We start from the raw sequence: 27,595 nt of genomic DNA, 5'->3' as shown, positions 1-27,595 counted from the left end.
CCCTGGAGCCTCTGGAAGCAGTCACCAAGGTGGTAATTTCAGTGCATATGCTTCTCAACCAAAACCCGTGGAAGCCTTTCCTTCTGACTTCCAAAAAGAGTGAGGCCTGAACATTCCATTCTGCCCATTCACCTTCCTCCTCCCTCTCCGGGTGAAGGTTCGTGTCCGTGTGGCCCATGCAGGCCGGCAGTGGTCAGCAGCTGTCCTCTGTCCTCAGCCCCTGAGGTGGAAGTTGAACTGCTGAAGCACAGGGAGTGTGGATGGCACCACATTTGGGATTTGCTTTAAAATTGTTTCATAAAAACTTTTTGAAAGGAGGAAAAGAACGGATGAAGGTAGTGTGTTGAAATCTTGATTTAAATGATTGAAGCTGTGTAATGGGTATATTGGGGGCTTTAGTCCCTACTTTCTAACATGCTTGAAAAATTATATCATGAAGTGTTTCAGGGAGGAAAGCTGATGTGTTTCTAAGACGCAGAGCTAAATTCAACGTGAGGACACACTCGGGCACTCTCTCTGAGCTGCATGCTCTAGGATGGCGGACAGGCAGGCCCTTCCTCGAGGACCGGGGCCTGTTGCAGATAAAGTGGGTGTTGGGATATGGCAGCTAAATGCACTGTATGACCTGGGGCAGGGGACAGGGAAACATTTGAACACAGACTGTGTAATAAATGACAGTATTGTATCTATGGTGAATCTCCTGAGTGTGGCAGCTCTCTCCCACTCACTCCAAAGTGATTCAGCAAAAATAGTATGTGTGTGTTGGTTGTGACAAAGAGAAGCAAAAGTGACCAAATCCTGACAATAGGTAGGTCTCAAAAGGCATATAGGAGTCCATGGAACTGACTTTTGCTACTTTTCTTGATGTTTGAGCACTTTTTAAAATTAAAAAAAAAAAAAGAAAAAGAAAAATGAAGAGCAAGCAGCCCAGCCAGGAAAGCCCCTGCTCTCTGCTCTCCAGACTCAGGTGCCGGAGACAACATCCTCACAGTCTTGCCTTTTCAGAGCGGTCCTCACAGGAGGACTTTAGCCTAACCTTGGTTTCTTTGGTGGAAAGCACAGTGCATTGTCCTACCTTCTCTGCAGGTGAAAGCAGAGGCCTCCTGGGACTCTGCAGTGCATAGCTGTCCTCAGCTCAGCAAGGGCACGCCCACAGACGAGCGCCTGTTCCTGATCGTGCGTGTGACAGTCCAGCTTAGTCATCCCGCTGACATGCAGCTGGTCTTACGCAAAAGAATTTGTGTGCACGTTCACGGCCGGCAGGTGAGGCCTTACTCCTACTCAACAGCGTTTTCACCACAGCCCACCTGTGGCCAGGGCTGTGGAGTGGTCACTCTGGCTTGAGACATTGTCTAGGTGAGTGACTGTCCCAAGACTGTGCTCGCTCCAGTCCCCAGGCTGCCATTCTGACTTCCTTCTAATAGTACTAGATTGTTACACTGAATCTCTTTAGGGCAGATCCGCTAGTGGCAGCTGTTTTTGGGGTGCCTCGGGCCCTGCCCGGGCAGGTTCGGCAGTCCTGTTGCCTCTTCTTGCTGTTCCCTGGCAGATCAGCTGTTAGTTTATCAGCATGGGCTGCTTATGCTTCTCTTTCTAGGCCTTTCTTTCATAGCAGTCCTTGCCTCTGGGTTAAAAAGGTGAGTAGGAAACAATGTGGGGCTGTATAGGGCAAAAGTCTCCTCACCGAAGCTCCCTGAGCAGCAGCTGCTGTGCTCTATGCTGAGTGCTGGGGTGTGGGCCTCACCATGTGCCAGAGAACAGCCTTCAGACAGAGGGAGGGAGGGCTGTGCAGAGGAGCATGCATTGAGCTGGTACCGTACAGATAGAGCGTTTCATGGGGAGGAGGAGAACACTTCTGCAGAGATCGTGAGGCGGGAGGGCCAGGGCAGCCGGGGAACTTAGGGACTGCAGTGTGGTGAGATGAGCCCATGCCAAGGAGCATGTTTGGGAAGAACCTCATGCCACATGAAGGGTTAGGAGGGAATGTCTAGCTGAGAACTTAAACTCTATGGCTTTTCAAATATAAGGATCTGGGAGGTCGACCCATGGATCCTAATTAATCGTCTCGCTCCCTTCTGTGAGGCATTCTCAAACTGACTGAAACCAGGACAGATGAAAATCAGTCTTGTCATTTAAAAGAGCACAGTCATGGTTGACAGACTCCTAAATGTAATCTCCTCCCCTAAAAATTAATCTTTAGTTCTAAATGTCACACTGGTATCAACCTTTGAAGTGAAGACTGGCCGTAATGCTGTTGAAATGACAGCTCTTTAACTGCCAATCCCACATCAGTAAGACCCCGGCCATAGGGTGAGCATAGATGCCCACGCAAGAATCCATGCACTCGTGTCTGGAAGGGCTTGAATGAGACACGCTGCTCTTGGGGAATATTTTGAAGAAAGGGTTTCCATTCCAAATCACCCATCCTGGTTGGCAGGCCCTGAACCTGCCTGGCAGAGTCACCAGCCCTGCAGCGTCCCCCACAGAGAGGGCACTGTTTGTTTTCTCTGTAGGGACAATGAGTTGCTACTTTTCTTCCTGGTATTTTTAAGACATGCCATTTCCCCTCCAATCTAAGATATTTCATTGCTGTACATTGCTTCTTTATAGCAAGGACAGGAACTTCCACGTGACCCCTTTTGTGCAAGTTAGCACTACTCATTCCATGCAAATAGAAAACAAAAGAGTGTAGTAACAATGGTATTCACACTGCCCCCACTACCCACCGAGAGGTAGTAGCTCAGTAATAGCTCAGAGCCACCCACTGCCCACATTGTCCCTGACCTTGGCTCTGCGCTGTGAGACCAAAGTCCAGGCATGAAGGATGAAGTCGATGGTCTTTGCATTCTGAGGGGCTCAGATCTTTTAAAAATTGATTAAAAAGATTGAATGGGAAATAAGTTCTTATTAGGTTTGTGAAATTATACATTTTTGAGACTAAGTGACTTGATTTTTGTCTTTCCTTTGGGTTTTTTATTTTTTCCAGTCACTGCCTTCCCTTTTGCTTAGGGAAAAGGGCTCCATGCCCGTTTCCTGTTCTCTCTCGTCCTTATCTTTATTCACCAATTGTATTCCGCCCTCATCGCTGCTCTCCTCAACCTCTGCAGGATGCTCAGTCTTAGCAGCATCTCCAAATGAGTCATCTCTGCATTAATTCAACAGTTCAATTCTGAACTGTGCAAAGAGCGCAGTCAGCATAAACAATGACCAGGCACTCTTAAATCATTCTTTATAACGATCCTGCTCTGGTCAAGAATTTAATGCCCGAACTTGTCAATATTCATGGTACAAAATGTCCATCGTACTGGGAGGGAGAAGCATAAGCGTCACCAGTCCTTGCTTACATCCTCTTTGGAAGGTCATTTCATGTGTTTTATTTCTATAGTGTTGAAGCAAAGTTTATCCAGATGCCTGGGGCCAGTTTCCAAGTCTGTCCTCCTGTGCTTGGTATGGGGACCTGTCACTGTAGACTTCTAGTCGTTTGGTTCTGTGCAGGGGAGGAAGTTGAGGAAGCTGTATTTAGTGATGTGAATTTCATTGCCTTATGTTGGAAATGTGCTGTTTCCATTTGATCAGAACGAACACAGTATCCTTCATGCTACCTCTGTGCTAGTGTAAACTCAGTTTTTGAGGCAGAAAACTTTATCTTCTGTTTTGTTTTTCTCTAGGGTTTTGCTCAAAGTCTCCTAAAAAAGATGTCTCATCGAAGCTCTATTCCTGGATGTGGAGTGACCTTTGAAATTGTCTCCAATATTCCAGAGGTGAAGGATCATATGCAATTTGAATTTACTAAAAATAAGAACTTAAAAAGAGATAACTCCCTGAAAACTCACATATGCAAGAAATACATATTAACTGAAAATGTGTACTCAGGGAAATGCTGGAGGTTTCTAGAGGAATTTCCTAATCTTAACTCAGAACACAATGAATTCATGGCCTTAGCAGTTCTAGATTGTGTTTTGTTAAAGAAGAGCTTTCTTTTGAAAAACACCTCAGCATCTTTTTGCTCACGGCACACCGAAGAAGACAAGAGCATAGTGATGTGGCGTCACCCTCAGGGAGGCAGCCCAACCCGGTGTTGAGATTCGTGCTGGATTTTGGAATCAAATAAGTCTTATTCTTATCTCTTATTAGCAAAGTGACCTTGGGTCAATTACTCTGAATGTAATTTTTTTTTTTTTTCAAATGGGGTTAGTCATACATTCTACGCAGGGTTGTTTTTAAGGGTTAATGAAACAGTGTGTGTAGAATGTAGTCCACATGTCTAGGCAGTAAGTCATGGCTGCTGTGGCCATTGTTATATGAGTATTAATATTTTACTACCACTTTTACTATTTCCCTTTGTGAATTAGTTGAGATATTCTGAGGATTCAGATGATTCTGAGGATTTGGTGATTGAAACATGATGAGCATGTGGCTCATACACACTCCTAGTACTTAAGCCCTGAATTAGCTTCATTTGCTGGGCTGGGCAAGGAAGTGTCCCTCCAGGGACAGAAGTGTGGGTCCTCAGAAGAGGACTCTGAAAACACAAAGGAGTGGTTCCTTCTCCTTCCCTCATTGTCAAAAGGGGAGTGAGAACAGATGGAGTTTCCTGGGGAGTGAAGAGATGGGCACAGGGCACAGCCCCTGCCATGATCAGCACTGCATCTTGACCTGCATTCCATACCTCAGGAATGTTGATGGATTCTGCTGCCTGTCTGCGTTGCAGGTGGGCAGTGTGTGTTCTAAAGCAGGAGCCAGACCCTGAGAAGGAAACAAGTAGACTGGATTTTGCTTTAGATCTCTTGTATTGCAAGACACTTTTCTTCTCTCCATTAGTGTCCAATGGTTCTTTTCTAGATTTTTAAAGTTAGACTTAGATAGAAACCATTAACTGCTTAACTGTTTAATTTGGAGCTTTCTGAGCATTTAGAAATTAAGATGTTTGCAGAGTTGAGTCCACTGTGTAATCTTTGGTCTGAAGAAGGATCACTCTCTGTGCTTCATTCGTTTGTAAGATTTTAAACAAGTAAACTTACACATTTTGCTGGAGTCCTAACATTTATTCCCTGTATTTTGTTTTCTGCTTTTCCTCTCTTGGACCTTCACTTTGTCAAAAGGGGAGTGAAGAGATGGGCACAGGGCACAGCCCCTGCCCCTACCTAGGAACTGTCTTCCTTCTTTCCTTTCCCTCTACAGCTCCCTCTTCTTTCCTTGGAGGTTTCTTATTCTCTTTAAAAGTGTTTTTACTTTTCGGGTGATAGTTTAAAAGAGAAAACATGTGGGGCAGTCAGTTTGGAGACAATACCCTCAGGGGATGAGGTGTTGATAGCTAGCTGAGCAACCGAGTGGTAGACCATTGTTTCTACATTATCAAATCCTGATGATAAAGAAAAAGGAAAAGGGAAACTTAAAGCTTGTGTGAGATTAGTCTTAGATGTAAAATGAGAAGAACCTTTATCAAGCTAGGGTTTCATCATGAAAAAGTCCCATGTGTGCCTTGTGTTGCATGTTCCAAAAGCCATGAGAAAGGAACGGTCTAGCCAGACGGCAGCAAGACAGGTTCTGTCTCTCTCTGGGAAACTGCTCCCTACAGCCTCTCACTAGCTCTTTGTGGACTGGTGAGAGGGGTCCTCAGTGCCTAGGAGTCTAGGCCCAGGGGCTCCTCTTGCCTCTCTGGCTAATCGTGGCTGACTCCTCTCTCCATGGTCATCACAGGCCCAGAGGAGACTGTAGGAGGCAGTGTCTTGGTGAACTTAAGCCAGTTGATGAATCTGCCTGTATTTGATCTGTTCTAAGACTCATTTATAGTCTTAAAAAAAGTCCCTGAAATTAGAATGCCTTATAACTGATGGTATCTTAAAATTAATTGGCAGGTCTTTTTCCTTAGTTGTGTATAAATGTTCGTCTTATGTTGATGGCATTTAAGATGTGATAGCATCTGGATGTGCATCGTGTAGTTTTTGGTATAAGAAACTCACAAGTAAATGTAGTTCCTGATTTTCCCTGAGAAGAATTTGCCATGAAGATGTTCTTCTTGAAACAAGGACATCCATGAATAAGATCACATATTAATAGACTCGTGAGTTTCCCGTTCACGTGCACGGCCAGCTCAGGCCAGCTCGCTCAGAGGCGTAGGATGGCCTCTACTGGAAGCAGGCCAGTGAGAAGTTGCCGCCATTCTTCCTTCTGGCTCTGAGCCTGTGGCCCCTGCAGCCCAGAGTGAGGATGGACACTGCGTTGAAGTTCTGCCACCCATGATGGGCTACTCAGTGACCGCTGAAACCCAGCCCTGTCCACCTGCCTCTGCTTCCCGCTGAGTTGTTGGGTCCCTGTGTCTGGCAGGTCATCTTCCCTTCCTCCTGCCCTGAGTTGCCCCAGAGCTGTGTGCCTGCAGTGCTCTTGTCCTAGTGGCCTTATTTCTGGCTGGCCCACAGAGGTGTTGCTGACCAGTGACCTGTTTTCTGCAGTGGACATAGAGTAGGAGCAGGGTTGTCAGAAGGTGCTTCTGCAGCTTTACCCTTCACGTCAGCTGCTGCCCGAGTTGCCACGTCACAGTTTCTGTGGAAAATTCCGAGTTCCAGAAGCCGACATGAATGGGAGTGTTTGAATCTCTTCCCTTTATCAGTTCAGAACACCTGGAGTGGACCGAGAAGCTCTTGGGCACTGGCATCTGCGCCCTGCTTGATTTCAACAAAAGGTGTTCTCTTCTGCAGGAGGCCCAGGGAGTGGAGGAGCGAGAGGCGTTAGCAAGGATGGCTGCCAACGTGGAGAACCCGGCTTCCGCCGACTCAGAGGCGTATATCGAGAAGTACCTGCGGAGTGTGCTGGCCGTGGAAAACCTGCTGACCCTGGATCGCCTGCGCCAGGTCAGCGGTGCCCTTGCTTGGCCTGGTCCTACACCTGTCCAGCGTGATTGCATGTGAATTCTAGTTAACCTTGAATAGCCCAAGTGATGAAATGATGTCATTCTGTCGTGCCAAGGGACAGCCCTCATGTAACCGTGAGGGAAGCCTGCTGCAGACTGGGTTGCTCTGGGCGCACCTGTAACCTGCCTTCCCCTGCCTGTGTTCTGATTCCAGGAAGTGGCCGTGAAGGAGCAGCTGACCGGGAAAGGCAAGCTGAGCAGGAGGAGCATTAGCTCTCCCAATGTGAACAGAGTGAGTAGCTGGCTGGCTCGCGGGGCAGCCAAGACCCTTCTCTCCTCCTTGCTGGGCTAAATGTGGGCGCCTTGAGCCCCCAGGTGACACTCCCTTCCTTTCCTCAAGGACGCCTGGGCCCTTCTTCACTCCACCTCCTGCTGCTGTGGGAGCCCTTTCATGCCTTCCACACGTTCTCCTGTCTGCCTGCCACCACAGCTAGTGCACCTGTGGGGTCACAGGTGTCTGTGGAGCTAAGCCCAGGGTAGCCGCGTGCCAAGGGCAAGCCAGCTTGGCTCCTCAGCTGGAGTCGATTATTTTTATGTTGAAAAGTCTGGAGTAGGTCACACACCAGTTGCTTGCACACTGGGGTAAATGAGTAAAACAGCTTAGGTTTGTTTATAATGGTGGCTTAAGTCAGTTTATTTTTAAAAAGCATAGCTAGAATTTGTTGGTAAATTATATATAAATTATATTAAATATGGGAAGAATTCTTCAAAAATAAAGATGCTGTGTCTCCCAGATTTCTCTCTTTCCTCATTTTTGATGAAGATGTGGATATGAAAAATACTACTTTGTCCTCACTGCATACCAAGAAAGCTCACATTACAAGTGTGTAGGAAAGAGCAGCTGCCCACAGCCGTCCCGTTGGGAGGGGAGTGAGTGACATAGAAGATTTTGCCCTGGAGAGCCCAGGGCCCATGGTGAATGCCGAATGATATCACCATCAATGTCAGACGGAGAACTAGGACCACTCTCAGATATGTAGAAATGCCACTGTAACTCAAGGTCAATGTCTTCTTATTCCTTCAGAAAATGCTGTATTAAAATACACTGGTACATGCAGAGATATGGCATTTTGGGATCCTACAGTTTAAAATAGATAGTTTGTGAATTTCCATTTACTACTAGCACCCAGAGAAAGGGCTCAGGCCATGGTGGGATGCCTCAGTGCACGCCCACATACTGGTCTGTGATAAGCCTCCCACCAGAACACTATCGGTGACCAGCTCAGTGTTTCCATGTCCCAAGGGCACTGGTCTTGATTTGGTTCTTAGATTGGATGTTTCATGGTGTGAAGGATTGATCCCCTGCCTCTGTTTCTTCCCAGTTGTCTGGAAGCCGGCAAGACCTTATCCCCTCGTACAGTCTGGGCATCAACAAGGTAAAGGCAGTCCCTGTTCCTGTCTGTTTCGGTCTGTTTCCATTCAGCCTTCATCTGCTCACCTCTCCCAGGGGAACTTTGCATGCCAGAGTTCTTCCTACTCCTCTGCACTGTGTGACATTTACTGGGAGATGTTTAGAGTTCGTTTCTTCTAATCTGCCACAACACCCTCTTATTACTGGGATTAAAAAACAATTTTTTTTTGCTAATATTTCTATCTACACTATTCTCTCATTTCTGCCAAAAAAGGAATTTCATATCAGCTTTTGAATAGTGAAGTATTGGTATAGTGATTCAAAATTTATGAGGAAGAAGAAAATTATATCTGAAAGTTAATAGTGTTTGTTAAAAGGAAGAAAAATCAGGGAACAGAAATTTTATTAGCTAGAATTTACTTATTTTGTTGTTAATACACCTTTGTCCTGTGACAGAGTTTCCAGCAATAGAAACTCAACACTGTTTACTTGAGAAAGGTTGGTGCTCCTGTACCCATCTTTCTGGAAGCCTGCATGTCATAGTTGGTGCCTGTGTTTTCTGAGGGACCTAGTCAGTGCTGGTGCTGGCCTGTGTCGTGCTCCCTAATAATGCTATGGCCCTGCGTTGGCGGTGATGTTGCTATGTGAGTGCTGTGGCGTGGGCTGCCTCAGAATCACCAGGGGCGAGAGGTCGAAGGGCTTTTCAGTGTCAGTCAGCATGGCCGAGTGGGCTCTTGATGCTCTTTCTATATACTACTCTTTCTCTACTTGATAATTTTTCTTTTCTTTTTTTGATAATTTTTCTATACTCCTTTTGCATATTTGACATTTTCCTTATGAAAATTTACAGTGAAAAAGAAGTTAATAATGAAGGACTTATTTTAAGATCTAGATTATTAGTGGTTTGCCTAAACACACACACACAAACACACACACACACACACGTAAACTACTCTTCTTCACTTTACTGATGCACTACATGTGTGTGGGTCTCTTAGTTCTTATTTATGCTAAAACACTGAATTATTCAATTAGTTCAGCTTAGGACCTGAAGAAAACAGAATTCTTGAAAACTTGATTGTATAGTGTGTGTTTTTTTTTTGGGGGGGGTACCTGAGATTGAAACCAGGGGTGCTTAACCACTGAGCCACAACCCTCCCTGCCCTTTTAAATTTAGAGACAGGGTCTCACTAAGTTGCTTAGGGTCTTGCTAAGCTCCTGAGCCTGGCTTTGAACTTGTGATCCTCCTGCCTCAGCATCCTGAGCCTGTGGGATTTTAGGTGTGTGCCACCACACCTGGTTTGTATAGTGATTTTTAAATGTGAATGAAGAATGTATCTTAAGGAAAATATAATAAAAAGCATGACTTCCTGTGTTTTGGGAAGTATATATGACCCAGATCTTCCTGCTATCTTTCCTGTCTCCCCTCACTTTCCTTGTCTCAAAACGGAGACGGTCATAGCATCTGTTTCAGAGAGCATGGCTGTGCTTCATCCACACCCAGTGCACAGACCAAGGGACACAGATGCTGCTCTAGAGGTCGAGACACACACAGTGAGAGCACCTGGGAGGCAGTGCCCGCTTTCCAGGCATCCTGCAGGGACTGGGAGGGGACTCAGAGGCAGGGAGGCTGTGTGACCTAAAGGGCTGTGCAGAGGGGCACACAGGCAGGCGAGGAGTCAGAGCCCCTGTTCCCGGCAGAAGCACCCACGTGAACACAGGCCCGGGAAGATAAGCTTGGCCTGTTCACGACAGCACCTGCTGCCAGTCAGGTAGCAGGAGCTGCGGCGTGTGCCCATAGCGGAGGACTTGCTTATAGGGCTAATCCCACTTGCCAAGGAGTGATGGGGCTGGGAGGCCATGGGGGACTGGAAGACAGGGCAGGGATTGGCCTACATTTGAACTGGACAGTTGGCTTGAATGGTCCAGCTGAGCTCTACCTGTTCTGCGCATGCCAGTGTAGTGTGTAAGCTTACACTAGGAAACTATATACAGTGCAAAAGTGAGAAACACTTGTTTGAATTAGAAAGTGGGAGAGCAGCTAGGGGAGGGAGAGAGGAAGAGAGATGGAATGCTATGAGAGATGGACCCCAGAATAGAGAAATGGACTCCAGGAGTCGGTGGACATGAAGGAGGTTGAGGGAGGGAGGATGAGAGTAAGGTCCAGGTTTGGGTGACTGCGAGATCACTGAGAGGTGAACCGCAGAAGGAGCAGGTTTGGGAAGTTCTACTTCTGAGGTAACAAGATTGAAGATGAAGCCAGGGCTGGAGTCAGGTGAGGGAGCCCCAGGGACAGTGGAGACAGTGCAAGGAATTAGGTGTCACTGGGAGCTGTGAGGGAAGGCTGAGAGGTCAGGGTTGGGAGTGCGGGGGAAGTGTTAAAAGGAACCCTTCCAGCTCTTGAGAGGGTGCATGAAATGAGGACTGGCAAGACTGCTTGGGACATGGCACGGAGGGTTACTCTGCACCTTTCCAGGGCCATTTCTGCAGGGGGTGGGAGAAGTCAGGGTCTTAGTAGGACATGTAATGTGTTTTTTTGTCAGCTTCGTCATCGCCATGACAAAAAGACCTGGCAAACAGTCAGGTTTCGGAGGTCTCTGTCCATGGTCAACTGACTCCACAGCTCTGGGATCTGGGAGAGGCAGACCATCATGGTGGAAAGGCCTGACAGAGGAAGGCAGCTCAGAGCTCTCTGCTCAACAGGGCCAAATATAATCCCAAAGGAGATCCCCAGTGACCTCCTTCCTCCAGCCACACCCTACCTGCCTACAGCTACCACCCCGTTAATTCATGTTAGTAGATTAATTCATCAACCAAATCACACCCTCATCACCCACTCATTCCACCTCTGAAAATTCTTGCATTTTTTCACACATGAGCTTTTGGGGGACATTCATATCTAGACTATAATATAACTTTAAGTGCATAAAGGGAACATTACACATTTTTGTTGCAGTGCTGGGGCCTTCCTTCCCTTCTTTAGTTCTTGATTTGTTGGGGTGCTTGAGTAACTTGGAAAGAAGGGGAAAGTGTCATTTCCTCTTTTGCTCGTGTTGTGATTGCCAGTGTGGGGAGAATGGTCTGGCTCCTCCCTCCCTCTCCATTCCCGTAGCTCTCGACTGTAGCAGAAAGGTCCTGCTTGTGTTTGGGGTTTGCACTGTCTTCTCACACCCACCCTGACTGTAGCAGTCCCCCTCTGAGCAGCAGAGAAGTGTTATTGGGAAAATCAGAGGGTGCTACTTGCCAGTCCCAACAGCACACCCATTTCCACGCGGAAGCATCTTTTTGTCTTCTTTAGAAGCTGAAAGGCTACACCTGAGCTGTAGTCAGCCCCTGGTCATTGCCTCATGTCCAGATCAGGAGGTGAAAGGAAGGTTCACAGGTTAAAATGGGAGCATAGTTGCTTTTGCACAGGGACCAGATGAGGGAGAAGTGCTTTTGGACAGATTATTATGGGTAGGGCTGTGCAGGGACTAAGGACATTGGGGGGTGATAGAGTCAGGATTCTAGCCAAAGGGTTTATGCAAGCTTGCTTGAGGAGGGGAACAGAACAGCCCCATTTCCCACTGAAGGTGCCCACAGTCATCTTACCTTCTAAGGTAGAGCATCTTAAGAAGTTCTTAGGGGCTGGGGATGTGGCTCAAGCGGTAGCGCGCTTGCCTGGCATGCGTGTGGCCGGGGTTTGATCCTCAGCACCACATACAAACAAAGATGTTGTGTCCGCCAAAAACTAAAAAGTAAATATTAAAAAAATTCTCTCTCTTTAAAAAAAAAAAAAAAGTTCTTAGGAGGGCACAGTTGTGGCTGAGTGCCAGAGTGCTTGCCTTGCACAGGTGAGCCACTGAGTTCGATCCTCAGCACCACGTAAAAATACATAAAGATTTTGTGTCCATCAACAACTACAATTTTTTTAAAAAAAGGTTATTAGGAAATATAAGTTTTGGGGACTATTATTATTATTTTTTTTTTCGAGAGAATTTTTTAATATTTATTTTTTAGTTTTCGGTGGACACAACATCTTTATTTTATTTTTATGTGGTGCTGAGGATCGAACCCAGCGCCCCGCGCATGCCCGGTGAACGCGCTACCATTTGAGCCACATCCCCAGCCCTTGGGAATTTTTTTAATGCCCTTGGGGTTGGAACCCAGGGCCTTATGCATGCCAGGCAAGCACTCTGCCACTGGGAGCTTCATCCTCAGCTCAGTTATTAAGTATTTTTTAAGTTATGTCTTCTCACTAGGAATGTGAGGAAAGAAATCTTTCCTTCTAGCAGCAGCAAGGAGTAGAAGCAGCTCGCCTGGCTTTTTAAAGGACCCACCATTGCACTGAAATGCGTGTGTCACAAATGCACTAGAAGTTTCCGTTCCTTTCTATTTGGTATTTGAGGGGGTTTCCAGTTGCTTTATTCTCAAAAAATTCATGTTTGTCTCTCTTTTTTTCTTTTGGAGACTATCTGCATTCCTCAGTTTTCAGAGATCCAGGGAAAGGTGGCGAATCCAGTGGGTTTTCCTAATGAGCAGGATAGGATGTGAGCGCTATCCTGCTCTCTCCGCCTTACCATGCTTGCTCTTACTTTCAGTATACAAGTGCATTTTTAAATGTGGATTTTATAGGCTGCCTGGATAGGACACTGTACTAGCACTTAGGCTTTTGTGAAAAATGACTTTGGTAATCAGTGTGTATGATTCCTGGCAAATGTTTTGGCCCCAACTATTTGTAAAAGTATTTATCTGTCAAAAACCAATTTGAAGCAAAATCAAAAACAGGAATTAAGGCATCTTACTGAATGTCGGAGGTTCTGGAATGTAAGAAGTTGGAGTTAATTCATATTAAATAAATAATGCAAATAATTGGAAGCTGTGGGTAAGGGAAGGGCAGGTGGAACAGAATACTGGCAGAAGTACTCTGAACGTTTGTTTGGCCCCAGAATTTTGTGCATCTTGGTTTCCGTGCATGAAAGCACTTAATGTCCAGGAGAGTCAGATCAGAAATACACCTGTTGTATACGTACAGTTGTGGGCTTGTAACTCTGAAGATGTGTTTGAAATCACCCATCATTATATCTCCATTAGTTACATCTGCCCTGCAGTCTTGCACGAGGCTATTTCTGGGTGCTCTGCTTCTGGTCCCTGTGTTACTCCTGATGTGGGTGACAAGTCAGAACTGCAGGTTAGAACCCAAGTGCCGTCTTGCACATCACACCCCCTAATACAAAAGCTATCCAGTTGGTGGACATAGTGTTTAGAGGCAGGAGAGGCCACCAGATAGCTTCTAGTCTCCGCCACCCCCCACCGCCTTAGTCGTCAGTTAATATCATAGCAGAGTCATTGGAGCAAGAGTGACAATAAAAGGGTGATTGGGAGGAGGAGTGGCGGGCTCTGGTCGGTGTGGGCGGTTGGGGTGAGAGGAAGCAGAATGGTCCTACAAACTCACAGTTTTGCCTAATAACACTTTGATGCAGGCCAGCCTGTTTGGCATACCCTTATTTATTGATGCTCCAAAATATGAAAACTGGAGTTTCTTTATGAGCTCCATCAAGATTGAATTAATGAACTGATTAATCTTCAGAAAATAGAATTCAATTATTCCAAATTTTTAATTTACCTATAGTTAAAAGAAATCACCCTTGAGATAAGTCTTTCAATTAAAAATATAAAATATGACCCCTAATTGAACTGATATTGCTGTTTACTGTTACTGGATGTTTCATCATTATTGTGAGGAGATTTTTATAGGCATAATGAAAACTTAGCAGGCTTTTTATGACCATCTACCAATAGATATTTAGTGCAAACTTAATTTCAGCCTGTTGCCTGTCTTTCCACCTCAAAGCTGACTGTGCTTTGAGGTCTTTTGCAATGCAAAGAAAACTATCAACAAAGATATTATTATTTTTAAAGCCAGGTTACAGGAAATTATATTTTTGTAATGTGGTACATTTGTCATCTTCTGATTGGAATTTTTAATGAAATTGAAATTAGTCAATAACTTGGGTGATATTCGGTTAACAAAACTGAGCTGTGTTTTGGCACCGTCACTCCCTGAGACTGTCAATATTCGGCATAGTGCTGTTGCAGGCTGATGCCAGACATGAGTCACTTCCTTCATTGCACTGGAAGATACTTTGGACTTGAAATGTCACTGGGGAGAAGATGGGGACAGGAAACCTGTAGGTGCCCACTAGGACCAAGCCATGTCTACAGGTCTGCTGGGAGCCCCCCTGGCTCTTGCCCTGCTGACTTTGCCTTGAGCACAGTGCCAGCTCCAAATGATTGCCCATTGCCATCTGGAAGGGGATTTTATTTCTTTGAGTTCTGAACAGATAATCCCTGATAGTCATGGAGCTCATCTGGAGATTCAGATGGAGCAGGGTCTTCTCTCTGGTGTCTCCCCATTGTGGCCCATTCTGGAGTTCAGTGGACATGCAGAATGTTAGAAAGACACCAGAGTTTGATCTTGTTAGATTCCAGGTGATGCAGGTACATGCCACTGTGGTAGGAGTAGAAAGATATCACAGTCTTTCACCTTGAGATTTGAGCTGTTCAAGAGACTTGGCAGTTTAGTGTCTTTCAAAGCCCTTTTATTTATAGTGCTGAGTTCATGTCCCTCTGAAGTGCATTCAACTGGGTTGCTTTTTTACCTTCCCCTAACATTTCAAGGAAGAGGGGAAAACTGTAGAGCATCTAAGTATAGCAACATTTTTTTTAAAAAAATATTTGTTCTTAAGTTCTAGGTGGACACAGTATCTTTATTTTATTTTTATGTGGTGCTGAGGATCGTACCCAGTGCCTCGTTCATGCTAGGTGAGCACTCTACCACTGAGCCACAACCCTAGCCCCTAAGTGTAGCAAATTTGATAGAAAAGTTGTACACCCGCTGCCCCCAGGGGAAAGTATGTGTAGCCACTCCCTGAACACAGATTTCAGGTGTGGCCAGGAAATGGCTGGGTAGTGCAGGAAGGAAGAAGACTGCACAGTGAAGGATTTCAGTGGAGCGTCCCCCCAGAGCGCTGTGGATGTCAGCAGAAGGAGGGAATTGTATCATCAGATTTCCTCTTTCCTGGGAAGCAGAGCTCTTGAAGACCCCTGTCTTCGGGCAGCCTGTCAGATTCCTCCAGACTGTCATGACCGCGAAGGTGGCTGGGCACAAGTGCTGCACGTCTCCCTCTCTCATTGTCCGAGGGCCAGCAATGTGGCTCAGGCAGCATCTAAGCAGCATTTAGCCTTTGAGGTGGTCTCACTTGGAATATTTGGATGTGGGGCAAGAAGAGTTACCGTTTCCATCTGCTGTGGTGTGGCATCTCGTGGGGAGTCCCTGCTGGGCAATGTCCTCAGAAGCTCTCTGAGCCCTGAGTGTGCCTGGTCACTGGACCATCCTACATCAAACAGCCCAGGTGCTGATTCTAATAATTTGCTAATGATACTTAGCTTTCCTAAGGGACAGAGTGTGGCCATGTCAGCTGCCAAATGAGGAAGAAAATGAAATAAATTTATTTTCAAATTAAGTAAGTTGTCTTCAGAACAACTTGTGTGAACTTGACACTAAACAGAGCATGAGGCTTTTCTTCCTCTGTGAAGCTCTGAAGACTATTGACCTTGGTGTTCAGACACCTGATAGTGGTAGCCCAGGGTACACAAAGCTGCAGCCTCCCAGATAATTTTTTTAAAATATTTTTTTAGTTGTAGTTGGACACAATATCTTTATTTATTTTTTTTATGTGGTTCTGAGGATCGAACCCAGTGCCTCACACGTGCCAGGCGGGCGTGCTACCGCTGAGCTACAGCCCCAGCCCCCCAGACAGATAATTAAATCTAAATGCAAAAAAACACTAGGAAAGTGTTAAAGTATGTAAATCAGCATATGATCCCTAGTAAGGCAGATGAATTCTCCTGCAGTGCAGGGTTGAGGGTCCACATTCCCCTCCCATGTCCGGCCTCATAGTACGTGCTGAACAACATACCATTTTAAATGCTATCAGTGCTGAGTGAGTTCCTAGGGAACAGTGGCATTCTCGAAGGTAAACGTGATCCATTTCACTTAAGGCTTATTGATTTTATGATCAGTACTTAGGTTGCTGCTAAAAGCAGATAGGTTCCCAATATACATGAGAAACCTGGGAGGCCTGCCCGCTCAGTGGGTCCTGCCATGCTGTTTCTCAGGCATGCTCTGGCCAGCTCAAGCTAACCATTAGGCTCACTCTTCTGTGGAATGCTAACCTAAAATACATTCAGTACCATAATTAAGCTCTAGTGAAGAAGTCTGGGCAATTATCAGAGGATAAAAGGAATTTAAGATCTATTAAAAATTTGAGGCTTGGTACTGTGCAGTCCAGAATTTGTACTTGCACGAACTAAATGTGAATAGGTGGAAACACCCAGTCCTGGGGAGGAGGAAGAGCCCCCTTCCAAAAGAGCCTGTTTCTGGGCTTCAGTTTCAAAGTAGAGTGATAAAGGGGGTCTTGAGCAAAAAAGCAAGAATAGCCTTAGAAACAGAACTTAAGGGGGGAGAATTGATTTCAAAAGGATTATTCTAATCTGTCCATCTGTTTTCAGTAGGTAGCAGATGTTAGGGTGGACTCATTGGCAGGCTGTGAACTGGGCCATCCGCCTGTGAGGTGGTATCATCATCTCAGGGGATTTATGGTGTGAGCAGGATGAGGAGTGTGAAGTGCTCTGTGAGCCAGCTTGGGTCCAGTAAAGAGAACATGGCTGTAGTAACATATAACAAGGATTTTTCTTGAGTATCTTTAATTTGTTAATTGATTAATCTGAAACAAAATGACCAATTTTTTCCTTACCAGGGCCGGTGGGAAAGTCAACAGGATGTATCCCAAACAACGGTTTCCAGAGGAATAGCTCCAGTCCCCCCTGCCCTCTCTGCTTGTCCCCAAAATAACCACTCGCCAGATCCAGGTAAGTCATCTTTTCGTCTGTCAATCGCTGATGTGAAATCTGAGCATCTTTCAAGAGTTTCTATCAGAATTTCTTGCTGGATTACCAATGTTCTACCAGCGACCATCTCCAGTGTCCCCTTTCTTGTCTTAACGTGTTGAGCTGAGTGGGCTTTGGAGAGTGGATTCATCCTGTGTTCCTCTCGTGGATACCCCTGGATCCTGGAGTATTGTCCTCTGACTCTATTTGCTATTTTTGTTGGGATTTCTGTGTGTGTGTGCTGTGTGACTATGTACAAGTTTTTATTTTCTTATATTCATATCTTTGTCAGGTTTTTGTATCATGATTGCATTGGCCTCATAAAATGGCTTGGGAGATGCTTCTCATCGTTTTCTGGAAGGGTTTATGTATGATTGGTGTCACTTCTTCCTTAAATATTTGACAGAATTCCCTAGTGACACTGTCTTGGGCCTGGAATTTAGTTTGTGGGAAGATTTCAAATTATGACTTGAATTTCTGTACTACTGACAGTGTTATTTTATTTTTTGTATTCCTTCTGGGTCAGTTTTCACAAGTTAGGTTTTCCAAGGAATTTTGCTATTTCATCCAGATTATTAAGTTTATTTGCATAAAAATCACATCACGTTACTGTTCTTTTAGGATTTGTAGGCTCTCCCATGCAGTTCATTCTTTTTATTCTGTTGATGATTAATTTTTTTCTGTTTCCTAAATACTTTTGCTACAGGTTTATCAGAAGCAATAATTTCACAGAACCAACTTTGGGCTTTAATTTTGTTTATTATCATTTTCTATTTCTTTGGTTTTAAGAATTTCTTTCTGTCATTTACATGTGTAATCGGTGCTTTCATTGTTATTCTACTCAGAATATTTTAAAATTTCTTTGATTCTTTGAAACATGTTACTAGCATGCTAATTCATTTGTGTATATTTGGGAGTATTTTTATTTTCTAATTAAATTCATTTTGATTCTTGAATATTTCAGTCTCCAGATGTTATAAAATGCACTTGGCAATGGTATTCTTTTTGCTTTAAAACAGCCACTTGTTGTTGAAGGAGATTGGGGCATATAGGCAGGTGGCGATCTGCTATGTCCCCATGTCCGTTGCTTGTGGCCCTGTTCAGCCCTTTCTGAAGACCTTGTTTTTGTCCAATTTCACTTTTCTTTAGCCTGAAGAATCTGTAGTACTTCTTAGTGTAGTTCTCCTGAAGAGAAAAGCTCTCTTAAGTGTCTTTATTTCACTGTTTTTTTTTTTCTTTTTCCTTTTAAAAAGGCTATTTTGACCAGATAGAGAATTCTGGGTTGCTGGCTTTTTTCTTTTAGCACTTCAGACCTCTTTTTTCTTTTAGTGCTTCAAGACCTCTTCTCCCAGGCCCCTCCATGCTGAGAATTCAGCTATCATTTGTGTCACTTGCCCACATGTAATACGTCTGTGTTTAGTTGGTTTTTTCAGAATATCTCCGTATCTTTGTCTTTAGCATTGTACTATGAATTGCTTAGTTAGAGTTTTCTTAGTATTTACCTTGCTTGGGTTTCACCAGTGTTCTTGGGTTGATGTTTTTCAATAAGTTTGAGAAAGTTTTAGCTGGTTTTCATTAAAAATTTCTTTCCTGTCCCTTTCTGTCTCCACTCCTCCCAAGATCCTAGGTGAGGGTGGAGCTCACAGTCTCTGGTGGTGTTGTTCCTCCTCCTCCTCCTTCTGCTCTTCTTCTTCCTTTTTTTTTTTATGTTTTCATCTCATATCTTCTGGTTGGATAATGTCTTCTGCCATTTCCAGTGTTCTCTTGAGCACATCCAGGGAATTTTTTATTTCTGCTATTGTTCTTTTCCTGTAGAATTTCCATTTACTGTTGATTTTTTTTTTTGGTTTTGATTTCTCTGCTGATATTCCCTGTCTGTGCATGTGTTAAACCCATCTTTTTAGTGTCCTTGAACTTGATTATAAAAGCTGCTAAATCAGACAAAAGCTCCTGTTTCTGCTGACTCCTGTTTCCTCGACTTGGGTCATAGTCGATGAGTTTGACCTGTGTAACTTGCACCCTGCTCAAGATTAGGAATTTGCATGGTTCCAGTCAGCCCCACTCCCCGCAGCCAGCCCCTGTTCTGACTGCTGGAGATTGCTTAGGCAGTTTCACGTAAATAGAGTATGCGCTGTCTATGCGTCTGGCTCTTTTGTTCAGCACATGTGTTTGTCTTACATATTATTGCTGGCATTAGTAATTAACTTCTATTTCTGAAATATCTCACAGTCACAATTGACTTTATCACAATTTTTTTAATATTTATTTTTTAGTTGTAGTTGGACACAATACCTTTATTTTACTTAATGTATTTTTATGTGGTGCTGAGGATTGAACCCCAGGGTCTCGCAAGTGTGAGGCGAGCGCTCAACCACTAAGCTACAACCCCAGCCCCTTATCACAGTTTTTAATCATTTTTTCCTGCTCACAAACATTTGAGTGTTCCCGGTTTGGGGCTACTAAGAAGAATGCTTATTCTTGTACAAATCTCAATGTGAACATTTTTCTGAAGTAAATACTTAGGAGTGAAGTTGCTGGGTTATGGTGCGCCCTAGGTCTGAATTCCCTAAAGTCGTTGTGCTGTGCTCACAGTTGCAGGCAGGGCTGAATTGATTGACATGTTTGCTGTTGGACTTTGCTCATCTTTGGTCTCGAGTCCCACTCTGTTCTGGGTTTAGATTCTTCTGTGGTGACACGTATCCATCATTGGTGCTTTTAGCAACTGTCTTTTACTAACAAACCCTTGTTTCTTTTCAATGTTAAAGTTTTTATTTTGGTCTCACTTAGAAACCCTTTTTTTGCAGAAACTATCAAAGGTACACATGTAGAAGAAGTAACGTGATGTGCTGGCAAACACCCACCTCTTGATTTCCATCCACCCATGACCAGTGTGACTTGCCTATGCTCCTGCCTCCTTCGCCCCTTATCTCTTGTGAGATGTGCAGCCTTTGATTGGTTCTCAGCCTTTGATTGGTTATGGATCATCCTCCCTCTGGAATGTTAGAGCTCAAGATTGTAATTTTCCCTCAGCCTTGAGATGATTAGTTCTTGTAGCTTTTTATGTATCTTGAACTTACTTTTCTTTTTTTCTCTCCTCTGTTTTTGCCTTCTTGTAAATTATTTGACTTTCCCAAGTTCAACTGTAATGTACCCCCTGGTGCTGGAGCCATCTCTGCTTTACCTTCTTAGAGGTTGCTCTTGTGATTACAGTAGGTCCTGCGCTTTCACAGCTAACATTACACTACTTTGTGTGAACTTTGGAAACTTCACAGCTGTATGAGCCCATTTACCAACCGAATTGCCAGGAAGCCTGGGGCCCTCAAGGTTCGTGTGGAGTGAGGTCTGGGTGCGCTGGGCACCTCTGTTCAGGGAAAACGTCTATTCTTCAAGGTGGCTGCTTGCTCTTTTTAAGCTGTTGTGTGGATATGGTGTTCTAACATTTAGGATTTGGAGTAGATTTTCCAATAAATTAGTAAGGGGAAGGAAATCTTATTACATCACAGGTATCGTCTGCACCTCTCAGCCTAGCCTTTAGTAGCTGACAGCAGGTAAGAAGATAGTTAGTTCAGACCTCTCTCTCTTTTAAAAATAACTGAATACCACCATTCTCCTGAAGGTCAAGTTCATCATCTTTCTTTAGTAAATAGTGATGAGAAACTTGAGTCTGTAGGACTTAGTCATGGACTGAAAGCCTAAAGTCTGTAAGGAGACTTACACCTGTATGCTGGCAGTTACGTCATTGAAAAGCTGAGCCCCCTTTGATTCTAGGGCAGAAGTTATTTGTTGACAAGGACTCAGGTGGATTGTCTTCTGATACTGCATATTAGGAGCACTGCATATTAGAACCTTCTAGAGGCCCCCAGTTACTGCTCTTTTACTGGTAGTGGAAACACCATGTGTTTGAGGATAACTGATGATACTCTCTTTTTCTAATATTAGTCTTTTAAGGATGCTTTTTAAAATTTATTTTGTTAGATTTTCTTACAAATAATATTTGGCAAATTCGCAAGAAAGAAATGTCTGTGTCATTGTTTTGTTTCATCTTGTGCCTTTCAATCTTGTTGACAGGGCTTGGTAGCCTAGCAGCCTCCTACTTGAATCCAGTAAAATCCCTGGTGCCACAGATGCCAAAGCTGCTGAAGTCCCTTTTTCCTGTCCGCGATGACAGAAGGGGCAAACAGCCACCTCCCCTTGCACATCAGGTAAAAAGCGTCGAGAAGGCAGCAGTGTGTTTTCTGATAGGTCGCCGGAGAGTGACTCTTGTCGCTAGAGCTAGAGGGAGAGGGACAGCAAAACGGGGCGTTAAGACTGGGCTTTCAAGCCTGGTAAAAGCTTGTGATAATTTCTCTTCCATTCTCTTCAGAGATAACAGAGCTGTTTAAACTTATTGACACGCTCCATCCTTTCTGCTTTTAAAAATGCCAAGTACGCTACTAATGTGATTTATGGTAATATCACTTAGAGCAACAATAGTAAAATTTATGGAGTGCACTTAGTGTTGTTTGTGTATTGCCAAGTAGAAAATGTAATTCTATTTTTAATTCTTGATTTCATTTCTCTTTTCAAACAATTTTATGTCACGACTGTCCTTCCCTTTCAACCTCTGCTTCCTCTACTGTGGATAATCTCTTCTTTTACTTAAAAGTGATCACCTATTTCCTTTTTTTGGCTCTACCTCGCCCTAGAATAAGTGTTGGAGAAAATGTTAAAGGGTTTTCCAAACATGCAGGAAGCTATTCTTATGCAGTAATGGTGAATGGGAACCTTTGGAAATGCAGTTTCTAGCCTTACATAGGTGTTAGCTCAGCAGAAAGTGATAAACGAGGTTTTACTTACACTCACTTGGAAGCACCAGGACAAGTGCCATCATTGGGGGTGGTTTTGACATCAGCACTTCCATATTATTTAAAAAAAAATTTTTTTTTGTAGTGGTAAATGGACAGAACGCCTTTATTTTATTTGTCTATTTTTATGTGGTGCTGAGGATCGAACCCAGTGCCTCATGTATGCTAGACAAGTGCTCTGCTGCTGAGCTATAGCCCCAGCCCTCCATATTCTTTTGTGCATTCCAGTTGCAGAAATGCAGGTCAGTAGTTGTCTGAGACTCAACTATTTACAAGAATTTTCTAAGTTTATGAAGGCATATTCAAGGAAAGTGGGGTTGGTTGTATAAGGCTGCTGTGTAGATACGTAATTTTTTCAATCTAGCATTATATAAGCATGTACGTAAGAATATACATGGAATGAATGAAAAGACTTAAACATCGGGATTCTGGAAGTGTTTAAACTGTATTCACTGCAGCACATAAACGGTGCTCGCTAGTTACTGATATGAACTCCGGCCACGGGAGGGGTGGGGCAGGCAAAGGTGACTCTCCCCATAGTTTGTTGTCATGTGTGCTAGTCTCCTCTTAACTTCCCGTCAGTGTTTCATGAAGTAAGGGTCATGAAGTGTCTGAGTTACCAAAAAAAAAAAAAAAAATGCATTTTCTCAGCTGGGCTCGGTAGCACATGCCTGTAATCCCAGCGGCTCAGGAGGCTGAAGCAGGAGGATTGCTAGTTCAAAGCCAGCCTCAGCAAAAGTGGGGCACTAAGCAACTCAGTGAGACCCTGTCTCTAAATCAAATACCAAATAGGGCTGGGGATGTGGCTCAGTGGTCAAGTGCCCTTGAGTTCAATCCCCAGTCCACTCCACCCTCCAAAAAAAATGCGTTTTCTCAGACTGCCCTGGTGACCCACAGCCCACCTGGGGACACTGTCTGATCTGTATTGATGAGCTCTGAGGTGATGCTTATCATGTGCAGTTTAATAGCCACTTTTTTCTGTTGCTGTTCAGTTAAGGCGGTAATCTAAATTGAAGGAAGTTGGAATGCCTTTAAAAGTCATGGGATCAGCCCACTGTGGTCACAATTATTTTTAAACTGTTTTCAGTTTTTGATGTAGCATGTCAGAGCACCTGCCAGTGGGAACTTGTTTGTACACTCACTGTGCTGGCAGGAGGCGACTGGAGACGTGGAGAGCAGCAGCGTGTCAGAAGCAGATCTTTGGTGATGGGAAGAGAACTGCAGTATGTCATGTCCAGGATGAGAAGTTAACTTGAAATGTGTTATTGAAATATTAGCAATTTATGTTCGTTTACTCAAGTGTATTTATTTTTTGAGCACATATGAGCAAAAGTATTGAGGGAATGGGCCTTGAGCAAATATTTCATAGTTTATAAATATGTGAAAACATAGCACCGAAGCTGGTCTGAATGAGGATAGATGTCCAGTGGTCAAACTCTTTCCTCTGGTTTGTGAAGATGCCACTCCCTTTTCTTGCCAGCACCAGCCCTGTCTCTGTCCTCATCCCCGACTGCATTAGCATAAAGCTCTCAGCTGACCTGCTGCCCTCTGCCCGTCCTCTCTGGCCTTTCCTGGGTCTGTTTCTTCCATCAAGCCTCTGGTGTTCAGTGGCCATGGCTGTGTGGGCATTTTTTTCTTTCTTGGTCTCATTCCGTCCCATGGCTTTACCATAGTGATACAAAGTAGCCAATGGTCTTTCACAGCTTAGGCTGTAAACACATCAGTCCCCAGCTTGAAACCTTCCTTGGAAACAGAATAGAACCTAAGTTCTTCTGTAGTTGGTGCACATCCTCGGTGCCCTGACCTTTAATCGTTATTTCCTTTCTTCTCTCCAGTCACCTTGCTGAATTGTATCTGTGCCTTTTTGTCTCACGAACACAGCAGTCTCACGGGTTCTGGCGCTTGTCTTTCCTTCTGCTGGGAATGCTCTCTCCAGAGTCCTTGCAGGGCCAGGAGAGCGGCAGCCATTTCAAGGAGGCATAGTTTACGGTGGTGTTTCTTCACCACCAACTGAAACAGCCTCCACCAAACACACACACTATATTCTCTTGATTCTTTTTCTTTTTTTAAATTTTATTTTATTTTTTTATGTGGCACTGAGGATCCAACCTAGTACCTTACCCGTGCTAGGCAAGTGCTCTACCACTCAGCTATGGCCCCAGTCCCATCGATTCTACTTCTTACTGGGAGTTATGGTTAGGTTTATATGTTTGTTGAAGTAAACCTTGAGGACAGAGCTTCCTGTGCTGGCTGGGGCCTGACATGTATGACACACAGTATGTATTGGTTGGCTCACCATTGACGTGTGTACAGACTGCAATACCAGACTGCACAACAGTGGCATTCAGTGATAGAAGGGACCATGTTTACAATTAGAGGTGAGAGAATCAGCTGAATGGGGGCTTGGGACATCCAGACCTGTTTATTAAATTTCTTCAATAGAAGTGTCACTAAAGAATATTCCTGAAGGCAGCCAGGCATGATGGCACGCAGTCTGTAATCTCAGCAACTTGGGAAGCCAAGGCAGGAGGATCAGAAGGTCAAATCCAGCCTCAGCAACTTAGAGATCCTGTCTCAAAATAAAAGGTAAAGAGGGCTGGGGTGTGGCTCAGTGGTAAATCATCGCGGGGCTCAATATCCAGGACCGTAAAAAGAAAGAATGTTCCTGAAGGAGAGAAAAACTTTAGCTTTTCATTTGGGAATCAGCTGATCAAAGACCCTCATGTTCCCCTCATTTTACTGACAGTCTCTGGTGAAGCTCTGGGAGAAGTCGGTGTCTGTGGAAATGACTTCTCACAGCATCCAGGCCTCTCCTGCCTGGTCATCTTAGAGACTGAGCCGCGAGTGCCGCGGAAAGCACAGGAGCCGTGAGAGCTGGTGGCCTGCTGACACATCCTGCCCTGCTTGTTTCTAGTGATCGTCTCCTTCACTGGGCACTTCTGAGTGGGCACTTTTGATACCTACAGTTTGAGATTCTCACAAAAAAATTCTACTCCCCTCCCCCTTGCTGAACAAGGTCTTCTTCCGGTGTTCAACTCTGAGCTCTCTGCTGAGTCCGGGTGAGGTGGGGCGAGGTGGTCTTTCCTTCTCCTGGGCCTCCTCCAGGCTGGGCAGCTCAAGAGGTCTGTGCTGTTCCAGATAGAAGTGCTCTGTCACCCTGCGTCTTGTCAGGGCCTGTGCATGGTGAGGAGCCCAGAAGGGAGCAAGTTATTCTTGGACTTGAAAATAGTGGAACTCTGTCTTTCTCATCTAAATCATATACTTCTACCAAAGTAGCCTATGATTATGCCTTTTTTGTTTGCTTTTTGGAAGAAGCATCAGTTCTTTGTGCTTCTTGTCAGTTAACGATGCTGGAATTTTTTGGCGATTTTTCCTCTCTTCAAGGTAGTTCCTTTTCCCTTTTATTATTATGTTGTCTAACTGAAGTGTACAAATACTAAATGAAGAGCTTCAGATTCATTTCTAAAATTTTCATTTTGATTTTTAACATTCCTGGGATATCAGGATCCTTGTGAGTTTTTAAAAGAACATTTTAGCTATCATCTGCACACCTTTTAAAGCTCCCCATCTGCATTCCAGTCACCAATGTTGAACATTATTAGGGACTAAAGCAGAGTCCTGTCATCTACAAGGAGAGGCCACAGAGTGCCTTCCTCTGCATCAACAATCGAGGACATCTAGAACAAAACAAACGCTGATGACACTTGCTGGATCACCCTGTCCTCTGCCTGGCTCTGTCATTGCCGTGTGCAGGCACGTAAGGGTGCAGGCACGTAACGATGCACCTTAGCAGCAGCTTGGAGAGACTCACCAGCACTGGAGGCTTCCTCTCTGTTCTGATAATCTTTTACTTGCTGCTAATGCCTGTTACACCCATTTCAGGGGTCCCTACAAAAGATCTTTAAATTAACATGACCAGACATTTAGATGTTGAGAACAACATCAAGTGCAGATCAGTGGGTGAGTGCAGTGGCACACACCTGTAATCTTGCACCTTGGGAGGCTGAAGCAGGAGGATTGAAATTTTAAGGCCAGCCTCAGCAACTTAGTGTGACACTGTCTCACAATAAAAAAAAAAAAAATACAAAGGGTTGGGAATGTAGCTCAGTGGTAGAGCACCCCTGGGTTGGTTCAAGCCCCATTATTGGGGAGAGGGAATACAAATCAGAGCATATGACTCAAAGAAATTAATTCTATAGTACAGAAGCATATAAATATCATTATTAATATCAATAAGACTTAGAGATAGTAAATAAATAGTAATATTACTTAAGTTTTATAATGTGAAATGGCACAAAAAAACTAAAATCTCCAAACGATTTGGGAATACACAGAGACGGTACATGGTAACCAAACAGATTATGTTCATTAACATGTGCATCATTTTAAAAACCATTTCTCTTTCCATTTCCCACCTATGATGAAAAAAATTAAGAAGACTTCCTGTGTTACAGCTTTTTGTTGCTGTGACCAGAATACTGACAGGAACAACTTGGAGGAGGAAAAGTTTATTTTGGGCTCATGGTTTCAGAGTCTCAGCCCATGGCTGGCTGACTTCATTGCTCTGAGCCTGAGATGAAGGAAAGGTGAGAGAGAAAGAAGCCAGGGACAAGATATAGTCCCCCAGGGCACGCTCCCAGTGACTGCATCCTCCAGCCATGCCATGCCCCACCTACCTGTAGTTACCATCCAGTACGTCATTCAAATGATCCAACCATCGGATGGATTAATCCACTGCCGAGATGACCACTTTTCATAAACTAATTGTTTTACTTCCGAACATTTTGTTGTCTAACACATGAGCTTCTCAGGGGATATTAGAGGCAGAAACCATAACACTTCCTTTTAATGTTTCTATCCCAATTTAGTTTGGAGACCTAAATCTCCTTCTCTGAGACAGTTCTGGCAATGAAGATGCCCATGTCGTCTCCCTTAAACATCCATACCCGCTGGGGTTCTCTTTGGTGTTATCAATGACACTTAGAGTCCTGTGTGTGGTTCTGTATGTATCATGCTGAAATACAGTGACCAGTTGGAATCATGTGAGAGGATGTCATCAGCAGTGCGGAAGGATTAAAGGAGTTGTTTATAGCTTATCCATGCAGTGACAGAAGCCGACCATGTAAGCATTCAGGGCTCTTCAACCCCAGGAGGCATAGAGCCTCCGAAGGGCGATTCAGCCACACTAGAGGGATGAGAGTCATGAAATTAACAACAGCAGTGATTTATAGACAGCAAAGTGCTTTCTAAAACATATCTGTGGAGTTCTCCCACTCCTGTTTTTTTAAATACTAAACATTTTTGAGAATATAAAACCCGGGTAAGGACTCAGGATGGAGGCGGTCTCATATGCACCAGTCACTCCTAGCATTCCCACTGGTAGATGAGGTGGAAGAGAAGCACAGGTTGTGTGATAGAGAGTGGTTATTATCACAGAGGTACTTTTAATCAGAGTGTCCTTGACATTTTCAGGCCGACACGTTCAGTTCCCTTCTTCACGTGAGGTACACAGACATGTGAGCTCAGGAATCCAGTGAAAGGTGAAGGTCTGTTCACATT

At 44.4% G+C, this 27,595-nt stretch overlaps 1 protein-coding gene across 5 annotated transcripts in view; it reads left to right on the top strand.

Moving 5' to 3' along the window:
• Window positions 1-27,595, top strand: part of Kif13b (kinesin family member 13B) — a 159,257-nt gene that overhangs the window by 114,859 nt on the left and 16,803 nt on the right. For all 5 annotated transcript variants that reach the window (XM_071610614.1, XM_027926852.3, XM_071610615.1 and 2 more), the window contains 7 exons: window positions 1,087-1,263; window positions 3,669-3,761; window positions 6,699-6,851; window positions 7,065-7,142; window positions 8,233-8,286; window positions 17,063-17,174; window positions 21,261-21,394. In XM_071610614.1, coding sequence (XP_071466715.1) covers window positions 1,087-1,263; window positions 3,669-3,761; window positions 6,699-6,851; window positions 7,065-7,142; window positions 8,233-8,286; window positions 17,063-17,174; window positions 21,261-21,394 — 801 coding nt within the window. The remainder of the gene's footprint in view (window positions 1-1,086; window positions 1,264-3,668; window positions 3,762-6,698; window positions 6,852-7,064; window positions 7,143-8,232; window positions 8,287-17,062; window positions 17,175-21,260; window positions 21,395-27,595) is intronic.

This window comes from Marmota flaviventris, chromosome 3 (genome assembly GCF_047511675.1).
Source record: "Marmota flaviventris isolate mMarFla1 chromosome 3, mMarFla1.hap1, whole genome shotgun sequence".
NCBI classification, from domain to species: domain Eukaryota; kingdom Metazoa; phylum Chordata; class Mammalia; order Rodentia; family Sciuridae; genus Marmota; species Marmota flaviventris.
The sequence above is the reverse complement of the archived record's forward strand: the minus strand, read 5'-3'. Positions and strand labels throughout refer to the sequence as shown.